The sequence below is a fragment of the Ylistrum balloti genome, unplaced genomic scaffold (assembly GCF_031769215.1).
Source record: "Ylistrum balloti isolate Yb309-2 unplaced genomic scaffold, AGI_CSIRO_Ybal_v1 Utg369790, whole genome shotgun sequence".
Taxonomy (NCBI): domain Eukaryota; kingdom Metazoa; phylum Mollusca; class Bivalvia; order Pectinida; family Pectinidae; genus Ylistrum; species Ylistrum balloti.
In genome coordinates, this window is record NW_026781974.1 from 806,377 (window position 1) to 824,520 (window position 18,144).

General features: G+C 34.6%; 1 protein-coding gene across 1 annotated transcript; it reads left to right on the forward strand.

The window, feature by feature from the left end:
- Positions 1-14,360: 14,360 nt before the first annotated feature.
- On the forward strand, positions 14,361-17,718 carry LOC132544316 (sulfotransferase 1C2-like). Its single transcript, XM_060207891.1, has 5 exons — positions 14,361-14,532; positions 15,219-15,530; positions 16,785-16,882; positions 17,052-17,238; positions 17,609-17,718. Exons 1-5 carry the CDS (start codon positions 14,361-14,363, stop codon positions 17,716-17,718), a joined length of 879 nt encoding a protein of 292 aa, XP_060063874.1.
- Positions 17,719-18,144: the final 426 nt, after the last annotated feature.

Below are 18,144 nucleotides of genomic sequence, written 5' to 3' on the forward strand. Positions count from 1 at the left end.
TATCTCTCAAATACATCTGTGTCTGATAACAAGCACACCTGGCTGTATTGCTGTTCAGTAAAATTACAAACAAGTACTGTAAATATCCCGCATTAAGCTCATGACCTGACTTCGAGACATATTTTTATCATTGAACCCATGGACTCATTCAAGGACATATGTACATCCCTGGCCCATTGTAGTATAAAATAGATAGTAATAACAACTCATATTTTAGAAATCCTTAATCCAAGTTTGTTGATGAAAAATAAACCCATGATATTTTATATTACATTATTGCAATATCGACAATGTTGATTAATACATACGAGATATATTGAACCTAAATATGATGTAAAATGATAAGGCTGTAGTTAACTGGTTACAGGTTTTCTAATCCATGACTTTACTTAACGCGAGGCATTATCTCTGCAATGAACAAGCAACTTAGCAACATCTGAAAAGTGTATGACCAACGGTCTTATTAATATTAATGCTTACCTCAAGACAGATTGAACACTAAAGGTATTTTGTCCTTTTGGTTCAATTCATACAATTACTTTGTATGTGATGGGAGGGGAGGGGGGACTATTATGGACATAGAATTCAATATTGGTATTTGAATATGTAATTTTCAGATTTGTACATGACATATTAGTATAAAAGTCAGCTATGTTGCAAATCAGAATAAGAAGATGCAATATTTTGTAGTTGAACCATAAGTATTGTGATAGTGTGTGAAAAAGAAATTGGTTTTGTAATTATGTATTTTGACAACTGACTCTGTTTATAGAACAGTGCATTTGATGTTTAACATCCCACACTAGCATTGCCAGGTAAAGGAAGTCACCTTAAATCATCTTACTTATGCACTGTTATTAAGAAAATCTTAATTTTTTAATTATTTTATTTCATGTCAGATTGATGTTTAGGGATTGAAGTTTTTGCCAAAGACTTTTAACATATTCTGGTTAATGTTCGTGAATTTCAGCTGCCATGAAAAATATGAATGTGATTGAACTTATACCGGTAATTGTTTATCTACTCTTTCTTCAGCCTCAATCTGATATAGATTTTAAATGATCTGCCATTTGTACTCGTATTTAATTTTGAATTGAAATGCCTTTAAAATATTGCATATAATGTGGTAATCATGAACATCTTGTGTTCAATTTATTATTGTGATGCTAAATCTTCAGTTAGCATGAGTGATGTTGGGTCTCTTGACACAGTATTTTCATTTAATCTGGCCCAAAGTGAGTATATGCTGTGGCATGGGGTCTGTTGTCTGTCTTGTCTTGTCCGTTATCTGCTTGTCTTGTCCTTTATCCGTCCATCTCTGATTGGCATCAACATTTCAATTTAAACAGCATCACTCCAATCACCAACTGCCAAGCAAAAATTGTGAACAGAAGTGACCTTGACACATATTAAAGGTCACAGAGGTCAAATTGATTAAAATCTCAAAATACAATTCTGACAAATCTAAAGGGGAAGAAGCATAGGTTCTTATGAGGGAGCCTGGCAAGTTTTGTGAAATGAAATGTCCTTGACCAATATTCAAGATCACAGGGGTTGCATTTGTTTAAACCCTTTAACAACTGGTGGAATGGTGTTTCTAGGTAAAACCCGTCAAATTTTGAGAAAAATAAAATGAAATGACTTACTTTTAATCTAGGAGAACTCTCAAGAGTTTAGTGTTAGAAGCTTAAGTTTGTTGTAGAAATGGGTTTAAATGTATTGGAGGTGCCCTTTTTGTATGCAAACAGTGTACATGTTGATGTATTTGTAATGAACATTGATTATATTTTTGATAAACATTGAATACCAGGTCAGCGATGCAGGTCCATTGGGCCTCTTGTTATCATTTGTGTTTGTAGTCCTGTGCTCCTCCGTGAAGCAAGTCAGTTATGTTAAACCGTGTACATTTATGAATCCATATGGTCACAAGTTTAACATTATCCATCTTTTTTGCTCTCTGCACCCAGGATCTTGTCATGGCAAAACTGAAGGTTCAGTGTGTGACACCTTGTGGACAAGCATTAACAAATCTGGAGGTCGTATGACTTTATATTGTAACGGCATTGAAGTTGAGTGTCGCTCTTTTGTAATCTTCGAAAGGAGGTATCAGCCTGTAATTGGTCAGTTTTTTCTCCTGGAACCACTTCAATTACTTTGCTTGTGCCTTCAATTTCGCCATGACATTTTCCTGGGATGCAGGAGTGATCATAACCTGTAAGTGTTCAGAACAGTGATGAAACAGACACACTGTTTTCTTTATATTCCTGAATTCTGGAAATCAAATTCCTCAGGATTGCAGTATTCAAATTAAAAAACTCTGATTTATGTTGATAAACAAGTCAGATATACACACCACACCAAAGTAGAATATCTCTTCACTGGAGATACATTGCTGTCTATATTTATTATCAAAGTATTTTTCTTTCATTTCAGTAGACACCATGCAAGATTTCTGATTTTATGTTGTTTGCATTTTGGTTTGAATGTTTGCATTTCATTCAGGTCTTCCATTTAAACATATCTTTGCTGAATTTTGCCCAAGGTCAAGCAGTGATATTTTTGTATTGTTGTCTTTTACTCCTTACAAACACCAGACTTAACAACCCTAAGGTTTTATACACAATCATGTTCTTTTTTTCCCTTTTGTTTTAGATTTTACAAAGGCAGTGTATCTGTTGGTACATTACTTCTCGTTTGTATTTGTATCCTTTGTAATCAGGTACCCAAAAGTGTTCTCTTTTTCTTGTTTACTTCCTGTGCTTGTCAATTATTTTGGACAACCTTTTCAGTTGACATATCAACTGAAATATCTTTGCACTGATTACATGTATGTTAAAGAGGATATTAATATACTATACTCTGAAATAAATTTAATTAGTCCAGTCACAAATATAGTAACATATGTACATTAAGTATATCATTCCAGTGGATGATTATGTCACACCAAAATTATATTGTTGGAAGATATTAGTAGTATGACTAAATTCTTACTGTAATACTGTAATACTTTGTAGTATGTGTTTTCAAGGTCAGGAAAGTCAAATGCTATATTGAATTTCAAACTTCTTTTTAATAACCACTATGCCCAGAGCCATGGTGTGTGTTTAGTAGGAGATGGAATACATTCAAGTTCACAATGCAGGTATCAATATTTCCCAATTTTGATATGCTGGCATCCTTTAAACAATTTTGTGAGTGATCAAAATTTACTTACAGGTGGCTGTTTTAGATTTTGATAGCTAAATTTTGCTGAAAACATTTCTTAGATAGTACATGATGGATCTTTGTATTCTATAGAGAGGAAAATTATTCTGTTTCATATAAAAAATATAGTATGCATGGATTTTTTCTATTTTTATTCGTACCTGTCACCGTGGATAACAAATTGAGATTACCATAGTATGTGTAGAACCAAGTTGTCTTCAATGCAAAATTCCAAAATCAAAAATTTGTGATATTAATACTTTGTTTATCCAGATCATTTACCCACAGGACAGATGTTGTAGTAAGTGGATGTATTATGATCATCAAATGATCACAGAAAGAGGATGTTTCTAAGGGCATTAATCTCGGTAATGCTACTGGGTCCTGTGGAAAATCTATATAGCTCTGACATTCTGTCGGCTTTTTAATACATTGGTCTGGTGTTCAGACCATCTCCAGATGATGTAAAATTGTCGATAGAACGTCAGAATAATTCGGACTATAGATAACAAAGTAATTGCCATTTTGTGTTAGTGAAAGTTTTGTGGTGTTTAATTGTCACAATGTATGTAGATGCAGTATTGTTTTTATATAACCATTAGTTTGTGTTTTTCTTGTTTTACGAATTAAATTATTTTGAAAATCTGATAGATTTTGTGATCTTTGTAACCATGAAATAATCTCAAAAAGACAAAATATTTGATCAGAAATGCCTTTGCAATTGATGTTTTACCAGGTACAACACATATTTGAATATCTATTATCAGTTGATTGGAGGATACTAAGTTTTATTTTATTGACTGAAAAAAATAAAGATATAGACTTAGGTCTGTTCGAGTAATAATTTATGATATTATCATTTATTACTCTTAAAGTTAAGATAATTGATTTATATACATACACATACGGGACAGATATAAATATATAAACAACTCCGTCTTCGCATACACTTTGCCAAAGACAAAGAAAAAGATGACCGCCACAGGCTCATGTAAACCCATTTAAGAAAAAATGCACGTGTAAATTGGGCCCACTACCAAGTAGAGTTACAGCAGTGGAGGCATTCATAGAGGCAGTTGAACAGTTCGATTTGCTAACCTACAGAACAAATCTCGAAGTTCCACCTAAATCCTCATTTAGAGAATCTACCATCTTACCTGAAAGACACTATAGTCTATCTAAAAAGACACCATATAGTAATCAACCTGAAGCTAAGCGACTAACCACCGAATCCGTCAGGAAAGGAGTAATAATAAGGTATTTAAAAGGAAAGAAATACATTTCAGATCGTTTGCAAATTAGACCTCCCAGCCAAAACGAGCTGCCTGAGACTTACTTGTAATCATATATATCTTGTTTACAGTATTTACAAAATACAATTAAAGCATACATAGATATGATCATTTTGTATAAATGCAGGGCGCACAGTGATGAAACATGTCTTTCATCAGAGACATGTTTTTCATAAAGATTTTCGGCATAAAAGCGTGACCATAGCGTGTTTTACTTTATTATCTACTTAAACTTAGAAGAAGACGATATTTCTTTGACACTTTCAGAATATTTTATTGTCATGGTGGTATTGACAGTAGGAATTGGGCAACAGGCAGAGCCTATGAAAGCCCTCTCCTTACAGTGCATAAACAAGTATACAGACACATCAATCAAAATTAGAGATAACAGATAATAATAATAATATTAGGAATAAGAATGTAGAAGATAGATTCAAATGGATGATTATATAACCGAAATGCAAAATAGGCATCACCATCGTTTGTATTATTGAGCTCCAGAACAGTAACATAAACTAAAAAATACAAATTAGGTATCACAAGATATTACAAGACTGGGTCAAAATATGTCCATTTGTGGTGGGACAGGCTGCAGGTTCAAACAGTCCATTTGCACATAATCCTGAGCTGAGTCCCTAAAATGGACAGGCGGACCCACACTTGAGACATCAAATACAAATGAGAGATAGAAAAGATAGAAGTATAGAATGGGATGTACATTTGCTAAAATAGACGACCAGTGTCAGTTATGAATCTCTGAACTATATCAAGAATAAATTTATTCATGTTTGCATCAAGTATAGGAGAACCTTTGAGAAATGTATCAATTGTAGGAGGTATAGAATCACTAAGGTCAGAAAGGGAATTAAAGAGGAGTTGTCACTGGTTAGTAAAGAAGGGACAGTGGAAAAAGAAGTGGGTACAATCTTCAACTGGGTGGCCACAGTTACAGGCAGGGTTATCTTTAAGGTGGGAATTGAATAAATCAAAATTCAGATTACTTGCAGAGTTTCTTAGTTGACATAAAATTATGTTAGCTTTTCTTTGTCCTTTATATTTGAAAGTATCATTACAGTGGAAAGGAGGAATGGTAGCTTGCTGTGATAAAAAAGATTTTTTTATCGCATAAATAGAAGTTAATGAGGGATACAGACAAGATGGGCCATTCCATTCATTCATGAGTTTTGGAAAGAAGCTAGTGCTATATTGACAAGTTCTTGTATGGGGCACATCAAACAATCTATTGTGTCGAAGTGGATAAGGAGCAGTATTATTGTTTATAAAAGGTTGGATAGAATCAAATACATGAGGAGGGCATCTGTTATTTAAAATCTTAAAAAAATGGATATTTTGATGTAAGTGTCTTCTTTTAGCTAAGGGTATTAATCCAGACTCATTATATAGAATTGCATGACTGGTGCCCCGTCTTAGGCCAGTAATAATGTGAATTGCCTCTAATTGAACTGATTCTAAGATGTTGCATTCCCTTTCTGTGCAATTAGCCCAAACAATATCAGCATATTCTAAAATAGGACGAATAAATGTAATATATATTAATTCAAGTGACTTTCTGTCAATTTTATACTTTAACATTCTAAGTACATTTATTCGTTTATAAGCTTTCTCATAGATAGAGTTTATGTGGTTTGACCAATTAGCATGACTATTAAAAGTTAGACCAAGGTGCTTATGGAAGGTAACATTTTTAATAACTGAATCATTAAAGTACAGATTTGGATGCAACATCTCCGAATCAACTCTCCTTGAAAAAAGTAGGGATTCTGTCTTGTCAGGATTAAAAATAATACCCCATCTATTGGCCCACCTAGAAATTTTTTTGAAGATCATTATTGAGTATATTAGCCGCATCTTGTCTATCGCCCTCAATTAAGCCATATAAAGATGTGCCATCAGCAAATAATTTCACATTAGATAGTAAATCATCAATAATATCATTAATATATAACAAAAACAGATAAGGACCAAGAACTGAACCTTGAGGGACCCCAGCCTGTAATGTTTTCCAGTTGGACTTGTATCCATCCAAGACCACTCTCTATCTCCTGTTAGTTAAATAAGATGAAAACCACTTTAACATGTTATTACTAATGCCATACTTTTTCAATTTAAAAATTAACCCATCATGCCAAACTCTATCGAACGCTTTGCTTATGTCACAGAATATCATTCTTGCTTCTTTACCTTTATCCAAATGCTTAGTAATTTCATCATATATAATTAATAGTTGATTAACAGTGGAATCTTTAGGTAAGAACCCTGATTGATTTCTGGAGATAATGTTATGTCTTGAGAGATAATTGTAAAAATATTTAAAGACAATTTTCTCAAGGATTTTACTGAAGACGGGAGTAACAGAGATTGGCCTGTAGTTGGATGGATCACTTTTTCCTCCTTTTCCTTTATATATAGGTGTTACATGAGCATTTTTCCAGGAGGTAGGAAGTACACCTGCAGAGATAGATTTATTAAATATTATTGAAAGAGGTTTTATAAGGCATTGAGAAACACCTTTTATGAATTTGGGAGGGATGGAATCAGGACCTGCAGATTTGTTAGTATTAAGAAGCTTAAGTTGGTCGATAATGTCCTATTCAGTTATGTCGATTGAAGAGACGTTAATAATTGGTGGGGGATAGTCAGGTGGTAAATCATCAGCATTCTTGTCTGTTGTTGAAATAGATGTGAAGTAGTCATTGAAAGTCTCAGCTTTATCTAGAGGGTGTATTTTCAGATCACCATTAATAATAAGAGGAGATTCAGTATCACTTTTATTATGTAGATTCATAACTGATTTAGCAATTCGCCACCATTTTCCAGGAGGAATAGTTTTATTAATAAGAGAAGATTGTAATTTAGATAGATATTTATCTTTAGCCTCTCGGATTATTTCTTTGTTCTCTTCATATTTCTTTCTCTTTCACAAATGAAATACACATGAAATAATTAACAAACGCAGCTTTAGAACAGTTGATTATTTGTAAGCTATTGTCTGTGCCGTGAAACTGCTCCCTGTCGTTTATCATTACCTGTGCCATGAAACTTCACCCCGTCGTTAATCATTATATATGCCATGAAACTGCACCCCGTCGTTTATCAGTTTCTGTGCCATGAAACTGCACCCCGTCGTTAATAATTTTCTGTGTCATAAAACTGCACCTCGTCGTTTATCATTATCTGTGCCATGAAACCGCACCCTATCGTTTATCATTATCTGTGCCATGAAACTGCACCCTATCTTTTATCATTATCTGTGCCATAAAACTGCACCTCGTCGTTTATCATTATCTGTACCATGAAACCGCACCCTATCGTTTATCTTTTTCTGTGCCATGAAACCGCACCCTATCGTTTATCTTTTTCTGTGCCATGAAACCGCACCCTATCGTTTATCTTTTTCTGTGCCATGAAACCGCACCCTATCATTTATCATGATCTGTGCCATGAAATTGCACCCCGTCGTTGAACTGAAATATTTAAGAAGTAATTTTCTTTTTTGTTTTGTGCTAGTGTGTAAACTGTACTTGTTTACAAATGTTTTAAATGACGCACATGTGAAGCGGAGAGTGCGATGATGAAAATCTTGTCATATTGCGACTTTTCTTTGCTCCAAGTAAGTTTGTCGATAATGTCGGAATGTCGTTAAAGACGATACTACACAATACGCTGTTATACTATAGAACATGTAGGTGACGATGTAAATCCAGTTATCAACTGCGTCTCTGAAAATCAAAATTCAAGATTTAATCTCCACTATATGCATACAAGAAGCATACCACCCCCTAATTAGATATCATAGAGGTACAGACTTGGAATGTGACGGATACACGCTGCCACTAATCACCTCTATGAACGCTACGGCACCATCATCGGTTAGCTCAGCCAGTACTATACAACTTTAATAGCATAATAAATTACACGTTAAAATTCTAATGTCTTCTATGTATGAAAGGCACTTCAATTACTATCCTGCCATTAACCACTGATCCAACCTATCACAAGAGTTGATTCCTTAAAGTCTGCAGTAATTATTTAGGTTTAGATCGAATAACGGCGTGACGATATTTTCAATTTAATGAAAATAAAATTTCATTTCCCTGCAAATCACACTATGTGTCAAAAACAAATTAAATCTTTTCAGCTGTGGGAAATAACGAATACCGTTGAGTTGAATTAATTATAAGTGTGAACCATGAATATACCAGCTATCACTGACTACATTGCACGTGATAATTAATACGTCAATGTTACCAGGCTAAGTCAGTGGTTCCGCAAATTGTTTCATTAAAAGACCAGTAACCTATTCAATGATCTCTACACATATCAGTCTTATGTATCTAATTTGTTTAAAAATGTTTAATTTGGTCAGTTTCGGTTGTTGTTTTCCGGTCTGCTGTAACCTTGAATTGGTGATTCCGTGAACATGTTCTTGAGTTTATTTGAGGGCAGAAGTGGTCGCATACCAGGATGAAGGTTACCATACAAGGTGCTCTCCCAGGGTTTGGTCGACAAGGAATTCCAGTGTACTCATCTTGTCTATTTCTGTATATCGAATTCGCTGTCGATCAGAGATATTTCATATCACCTATTGAGTAGATGGACCTCACTTATAAGCAACTACGACTAAAGACGTCGTCAGACAGGATACACAGCGAAGGTGTTGGTAAACTTGATAATCATGTGGTGCTCGCCCGCTTAACAAATGAAATCCTCGAGAGACTCGACCGAATGTCCATTTAATCTAAGTAATTATCAATGAATCTAAACAAGCTGGGTGATTTGGAAGGAAGCTACTGCATGGAGCCTTGACTCAAAATATCCAATAAATACGTTTGCCTTTGATGGTGCCATCTTGGTGCACATGGACATACCACGTACAACGTAAACACCTAACTTATTTATACCCAACTGTCTGTTGAAGGATGTGTACTCTCCATAGTGTCCCATGTTGTACGGCAAGGTAAAATGACATCCTCGTGTGGGATGTTGGTGTACAGGGAGACTACATTCATGCTTACCAGGGGCGTATCTTCAAGTAGATTACTAGAAGGTGTCTCTTTTAGACAGTGCTAGGTATCTTTCAGGCAAGAGGATATGTTCGCTGCATGAAGTCTTCATTGGAAGTCAATGAACTTTGATATTTTATCTGTAAGCGAAAAAAAATTGCGGAGCTAGGTCTGAAGATCGATTTTGGGTATGATTGAACTATTTCATATAGATCTTTGAATGCTTAACTTCTACGTCCCGGAAGGAAAAACATGTTTTTGTGTTAATTATATTTGCCATGGCGTATACCTACCATTTAAGACAAACATAGGAAAGTCTTCAAAATGCAAATATTGTGCTAAATGCTTATCATACTCAGACGGGAAAATGACAGCGAACCTTTAATGGCTTCATCAGAAATGTACTCATCGCTTAGTCTGGAGAATATTAAACCACACTCAAGCACATGCAAACTTGTTTTGGTTATTTTCTCGTACCCTTTGCCGAAGTATATTGATGTATGAATGACATGTACTAACTGTGAAATGTGGAAACGTTAACCAAGAAACTTCTGACAAGGAGTTTACTTGTAAGCATGAATAGGGTTTCTAGCAATGAAATTGGTTTAAATAGATTGACTTTGATACGCTTTGATGATCATAGATGATAATGATTGCAAAAAAAAAAAAAAAAAACAAAAACAAAAAAAAACAAAAAAACTGTGAACAATAGGTAAGTGACACAGGTCATTTGTATTTGATAAAACATGAAAACACACCGAGGATCTGATGGTTTTGGGTCGTCAACATTAAATTTTTATTTACTATCAATTCTATCAAGGCCATACCGATAACATAAATTATTGTACTGAAGTGTTCTTCCCTGCTGTGAGAAGACAAATATGTGGTTGTGAGCTAAACGGAAGCGTATTTCGTAACAAATAAGTCCAGGTCAAAGAAGATGGAGGGCGGAGGACGAAATTATAAAAAAAGATCGAGTTACTGATTCACAAGATCGTCGAGTTTGGTGGTAAGATCTTCCAGCAAAATATTTGCATACCTATGTGAACTTACTGTGCCTCTCGGTTGGCTGACTGACTTGTTTTTGTTTTCTTACGAGGCTGACTTTACTGAATATTTCATCAAAACATGTCACAAAGACCTTGCAGCGTAGTTTAACTTCACTTTCTGATATGTTGGCGATGTATTGTCACGTCCATCTATATCTGGAAATCAAAGATAGGATACACTCTACATCAAATGCTTATCTACATTTTTTTTTCTTATTAATGAATCAACATGGACAGCTTTCCATCAAACTGTAGGATAATTTCCAAATTACCTATTTTGATTTTGCCGTTTCTGGTGGCAATAAACCTGGATCCTCAACCTGTGTTTTTTTCCACGTCGCAGTTGAATTTTATATGCAATGTCATGTTCCCGTAATCACGATGTTCGTGCGTGAAGTCGCCAACTGACGGACAAACTCGTAATTCAGGGCTAAAAAGATGCAGGTCGATGAAAATTATAGGGAAGTGATGATTCGACACTGAGAATAAAACATTCATGAATAATATGAGAAATATTTTTTTCTTAAAATTGCGATATTCGACACAAGTTTCAACAATTTAGGATCAAGTTCCGCCAGGGAATAATCAGCATGTGATTTCGTAATACTATCCCAAGGGGAAGGGGAATTCTTTGACAACTTGACGTCACATTTCTTTCTCAAACGTCACCGAACTAATTTACTAATTTAACACATGAGATTTTGTAAGATATTGGCACATAAATCGTCCAAAACTAATATATCCTGATCGAGATATATAAGTCTCTGTTTAATTGATATTGTATCCTTATTCCTACTGTATTTTCTTCAGATCTTACATATGCACGATCAGGTTATTCGTCAGCAAAGTTACATCATTTATGTTATAAAACGACACAGGCAGAGATAACACTCAGATTATAGATAACGAAATACTTGTTTTTACATCACTCGAACCTACACTCTAATCTCCTCGTTTTATCTGTTATGCAGGGATTTAAAATAACAATATAAGGGTAGTCTATACGTCTAAAGTCCTATAACTTCTGTACGTTGTTGTATTGAAGAGCAGGTAAGATATTTATGTTAAACAGGTCAGGATTCGCTACGTATATTAGAGTTAGGGTTAATACAGTGTGTTATTGGTGAATGTGTTCCAATTCCAAGATGTTAAACACGGCAGCCCCCAGGTCGTCAGTCAGACTGGAAATATTCAAAATATCCCTGGGTCAGCCGGTTGGTTAGTATCACTGTTTAATGTTCTAATAACTATATCAGGTCAGAAGATCTATGTATTATTTACCGTGAATACAAACATTTATAAATGTCTTTGTCTACCTATATTTCATTTACATAAATAATTGTATATTGTTACCCCTCTATGTTGTACTATCCTTATGTTATACAAAAGACCAGAAACAACCGTTCTCAAGTACAAATGTTGAGTATTAGCACAAGTTACAACAATGATAACATGTATGGCCTGAGTATCGAGCTTAACAAGTTACTCGTTCCACGGCCACACCAGGACTGACTCTATTTGCTGTGATCTTACAGTTTATCCTAAAGTAATTATGATCCAATTCTGATTGGAAAAATGTCTTCTACTGATCTACAATTAAACCGTGAACAGTTAATGTCTCACTGGTGGAGAGCATGTCCAGCCAATGTTTCACGGCATGATTCTGACACGAAGGTGACCGCAATTAAACTATCTGTCTGATAAGCCAGCCGGTCACATTAAGATTTAACACAAATTATGTACTACACTTGAGTGACAAATTTCACCATTAACATATATAAATCAGAATTCCCGAAATGAAAGTTATTACGCATTGAAGTCAAATATCAGGACGGTTCGCTTAATGCCTGTAGGGATCAACAGTAATGTTCTACACAAAAATATCTGACGCTTTCTGATATATATTTATATTTCTTATGACACATTTCCCAACGAATGAGATGATTTGTTGTCGTGTGAAAAATGCTGCTGAAATGGAGTTTTCAATAGCCCCGCTAGAGCAGACTGACCCCAGGTCGGACAAACGGGGATCATCAAAGCCGCACAGGGGCCAATTATACTGACCAATCAGTGATCACCTGACTTAATTATCATACATGCATTTACATATGAACTGAAACATCATGTACATAAAACCTAAGCATGTGTGAACCTTTATCGTACAAACATATGTCTATAAATAGACATTTTTTTGTCCTGCTAAAGTATAAAAGAAATGATTCATACCTCGAGCTCTGTTTGTCAAGAAAATTAAATTGGCTGTAAAATATTGGCATACCCCCCCCCCCTCTTTTTTTTAGAAAAGGGAAGCCTTTATTTTTAACCTAGTTTAATTATCATGTAATTATAAAAAATTCATGATAACATATTTAGGGCAACTGATAACATATGTTTTTCATTCGAAATACTTACGTAACAACAGCGTTTCTCTCTGTATAAAACTTGCGATGTTTTAAAATATTGAATGCAGGATTAATTGTGAAAAAGTTTGAAAACAAGACCGGACCAGGAATTTTACTCCGATATTCTATTTACAATTAATTCATTTTCTTGTATACTTGAACACAATGTCCACAGGTGAACGGATCGAGCGAACCTCTGATAACGGTCGCTACCATGGCAACGTGTTTGGACTTTTGTAGTAATATAACTATGAAAAAGGCCATTTCTTTCCCAAAAGTATTTTTGGACTCGTGACTTGTTCTAAATTTGTATTGAAAGGTGCAATTCCCTTTTGTATTGACCTAGAACATCCGCAGTTATAAAATATAGACCACAAAGATAGGTACATCAACTAATGGAGCTGATACATGTGAACATATAAAAACATCATGTGAACCCAAGAAAACGAAATTATATACGATATATACTCTCCTATAATGCATTTGCTATGATGTATATGAGACAATTCAACGGAGTAATTTTAACAGATTACATTTTAAAACTTGATCAATATAAACAAAAGAACAGAGGTTATCTTCAAAATAAAATCGGACAATGAAGCCGCACATATTGCTATCTGTTTTTTATCTGAGTACATGATATAACTTATTACTTTCTTAGATTGACCAAGGCTTAACGTTACACTACGTTTGCTCTGATACTACACATATTTTTTTGTTCGAATATATAGCAGGATTAATTTCAATGTATTCCACGTGTTGTCTACATGAGTTCTATTCAAACTTTCAGTTTATTGTTACGAGAAGTCTGTTAACTCTTTTTGTGATATAAATTCGCTTTAAAAGAACGCAAAGAAAGTATTTATTTATTTAACATGTTCTGTTGGCGACTATATGTTATAAGTGTAGATGCAACACCAGTGTCTAACATCTGGACCTGGTATTTCCTGACTTAATAATTCCCGTCCAAGTTTATTCTTTGGCGTTGAGACCAGTATGAATGCATATCCCATTGTATAGCACCTTGTATAGACTATGTATTAGAATATGAACAAGAAATACCCAGCAATACCACAAAAAGTACTCGCTTCATGATATGATTCCTTCATATACACGAAGGAAATAGATAACTTGCACAAATGATTGGTGGAATAAACTCTAATTGACGATATTCTTTCTGTTGTATTTTCAAAACAAAACTGAGACAGATGTGATTTTCATGTTTCCTAACGGTATTTTTGTTTTGTTCTTCCACCAATATGTCAATATCAAAGTTTTATAATCTCCTTTCAGAAACTCCGCCATTGCATCGGTGATTGTTTCTTTCCTTATTTTATGCTTTATTGAGGGGGAAATTTTTTCTGATATTCTAGGTTGACGAGACTCAATATGGAGCTTGTAAGCATCACGGATGAAGACAACAACAAGTATTTTTACAAAAGATACGATGGTTATGCGTTCAATACATTAGTTCTAGGAAATGTTCGAGACCAACTTTCGAAGATATCAAAAATGAAATGTAGATCTGAAGATGTTCTCATAGGCGTCTTTCCCAAATCGGGTAAGTATATTTGCTTAAACTTTACATATTTTAAACTTCTCAAGTTCTGTAGGTGGGGTCAATCTGTAACTTAAGTTCCACTGGTACCATTGACCTATAAATTCGAGCAGAGTTTTACATATTAATTTTTGGCGTCCGCGTCGATATAAAGGTCATTTCGTAATATTGCGCAATCATGGTGTTCCTAAACCACACTTACCATAAACTGTGTGAATATAACATGTAAAGCATAATGTGATAAAAGGATTTGAACTTGGCTGATCAAGAGCTTTTATTTCAGAATGGGTTCGACATAGAAAATGGCCTCCATGACCGCCATCTTGAATAGCACAATTTAATATTTTCAATATCCATAAGTGCCAATGAGCTAATAACTGGTGGAGATGTTAAGGAAAAGAAGCGGAAAAACTTATATTATTTTATCCTCGTCAAACTTTGCAATCATTAACTTACATGATTGTGCTGTCATGAGTACATTTTGAACTTCTTTCCGAGTTCCTTTGACGGAATTCAGCTAAAACTTGCTTGAAATGTTCATGAGATAGTCCTGACCAAATCTTGTTACGTTTCGGGTCTATTTGAAATCCAATATGGCCACCATATTTGTCTTGAAGGACCGTCAAATGGGAGTGAAACCATGTACTGATTGTTCACAATTTAAATAAATACGAAAGATATCTTTGAAGGTACACACTGGCTCTACAACACCGTGATGATGTTGCGCACCGGGACATTGAAGTACTACGGCACACCAACTCTACTTCAATTCCAAGAGATTTCTACTGTAGACGAAATGCAAACACCGAGAACATTTGGCTCTCACCTTCGATTCCGGTTTCTCCCCGATGAAATGAAGCTTGGTACAGGGAAGGTTATTACCATAACCCGCAACCTTAAAGATTTGGTGGTTTCTGTTTATCATATGCTGCGAAACATGGAAGATATTGGGTACCAAGGAACATTTGATGGGTTTTTAAAACGTTTTGTCACAGAAGAATGTATGTTTTAGATATTTTCTTTCAGGATTTAATTCATTTATAACCAATCTGAATCGTTCAAATGGTACAGTTTACCATACATGTCTTCTACTCAGTATTTCATTTGTATATACACTTGTATTTCATAATTACTCAATGATGCCTTTTGAAAAGTATCTGTGTTCTTTTTTTTTTTTTTTTTTTGGGGGGGGGGGGGGGCGTGGCACCAATGAAAAAGGGGATAGAAACATGCTTTTTTATTATGCCATTTTGTTAATATGTCTTAACAGAAGCTTGCATAATCAATACTGTTTTCAGTACTCCCCCGTTGTCTAGCACTGCTATACCCCATTGCATAATTAGTAAGAAGCGGTTAAATTTGGAGCCTTACAATCTGGTAGTTGTATCTTTCTGTTATAGCTTAGCACTGCTTTATTGCAATGACTGTTTGGTCCAGTATGATCGTGTTCTAGTACTATTGAGAAGACATTGAGTTATTTCAAGGATGCTTACACAAACGTATCGCATACTGTCGAAGAAACATACACTCGCACCCCTTATTGCATGACATAGACGCATTCTAGAGTTTCAGATTTTAGGGGGTCTACACAATAACAGGATGACAACTCTTCAGAAAGATCCAACACTTCGAATATGTGACTAAGATTTCAACAGGGCAATTTGAAGGTTCGATAACTGTATTGAAGTGTGCAAACTGTCATGGCGATAAGGATTTCTTGCATGTAAAATTTGGAAGTAGTAGGACAAAAAGGTTTATGAATCATGTCGAGACGACTTTTATTCTTTATTTTCAAAAACTGTCAGATGATGAAAATTATTGAGAGGTTTTACTGTCTTCATAGTGATCTCATTGAGAAATTTCTTTGTGCGATATGTATCTGGATGTATTTGATGCTTTTTAGTTTGCCTGTAAGTTCCTTTGTTGATACCTCATTACATAACCTACAAGGATTAACCAGGATTTACGTGATGGGTGTCGTCGATGAAGCAAAGAATCTTACTCTTCTGGAACACCTGACCTTATCCTCAGAAGTCCCCATGTAAATCTTTCTTTTGCTCCTATTTTGCCCTAGTTTACGGAATTTGAGTTTGAAAAACATTCATCCATTGCATGATTGTAAGAGGCGAATGAACTTGGTTTCTGTCAAGTTTTATAACTAAGTATTTAGCAGGTGGTTTATTTAGTGCTGCTGAGAGATCGCCTTAATTGTCCTTAATGTATGATCTGTTGTTTTATTGATCATATATATTCAGGTTTCCTGGGAAATGGATCATGGTTTTCTTGGATCAAGGATATGGAAGAATGGAACAGCCCAAACCTGCTATGTTTATCATATGAAGATTTCAAGAATGTAATGTTGTTTTGAATTGAATACAACTTTTCATAATTAATATCGAAGTTCGATTTTATAATTATTCAATATCACAAATCTTCAAGCAATCATATGTTCAGTCATTACTTTAAGATAGTTTGATATTTATACCTTTCTTCGTGTTGAAATTCAACCTGTTTTATTTCAGAACACGTATGAAAACGTTGTCAAGTTAGCCAAGTTTTTAGAGCTTGATCACAACGAAGACTTCCTAAGAAAGGTAGAACAAAACATCAGCTTCGATAAGTTAAAGGAACAACACAATATTGTAAATACGGCCAGTGACCGATGGGAAGAGATAACAGAGGATGGACGACTTCCAATATACAGGAAAGGTATATTAACAAACATTCGTGATGAAAATAGATGTAATGGTTTTCCAAACAGACTATATAAATCCCAAATACTCATCCAAATGATGTCGAAAATCAGCAAGTAGCAGCTATTGTGACAGCGGGTGTAATAACACACACCAGGTTTTGAGTTTTTAAAAACTTTTACAAAAAAATTAATTTATAAATTAATTAAAAACAATTAAAATGACATTGAAATAAAGTACGTTTCAACTATAGTACAGAGGGAAAGTGAAAATAAGCTGAAAGATTTTGAAAAATGAAATATTGAATATTGTATAGACTGATAAACAGCCTGCTTTGACAATTTTTCTCGCCCAATATTAATAGTCATATGTTTCATTTTTTCCAGGTCAAATTGGAGAATGGAAAAATACATTTATAGTTGCCCAAAGTGAATGGTTCGATAAGATTTGTAAATACAAAATAGAAGAGATGTCTATCAAGACAAAAGTCAATTGATGCTTTTAGTGGTAGGTTTCTGAATAAAGTTTATGCAAATATTAGATAAATATTGGCAGTTTCTATTCGCTAACATACTATATACATACATGCATTTATTGAATTCTTCATCCCTTGTTACTTAATTGTCGTTGAGCTCTTCCGATTTAGCATTGGAGTTCCTCGGAGTCATTTAGCTGATTTTTATTGTTCATAGTATTCAGCCGAGAAGCATTAAAGCACGAACTTAATATTAAATTATTTCCTGTGTTGTTGAAGGAATTTTGAAGGAATTTAAAATTTCAGCACAGACAATTTCATCTGCTTGCTCGTCACTTTCTTTGAAAAGCTGCATTTCTTGTTCCCAGTCTGCTGTGCTATTACTGAAGGTTTTGCACTGAGTTGTTATTTGGAGGTAGGCGTTTGTCCTTGTTACTTTAATCAATA

What these genes read in the sequence shown, in the direction of transcription:
- LOC132544316 (XM_060207891.1), top strand. Translation starts at nt 14,361, where the DNA reads ATGGAGCTTGTAAGCATCACGGATGAAGACAACAACAAGTATTTTTAC. An exon ending in AGGCGTCTTTCCCAAATCGG is followed by an intron (nt 14,533 to 15,218) that starts GTAAGTATATTT and finishes ATATCTTTGAAG; the next exon opens with GTACACACTGGCTCTACAAC. An exon ending in CATATGAAGATTTCAAGAAT is followed by an intron (nt 16,883 to 17,051) that starts GTAATGTTGTTT and finishes GTTTTATTTCAG; the next exon opens with AACACGTATGAAAACGTTGT.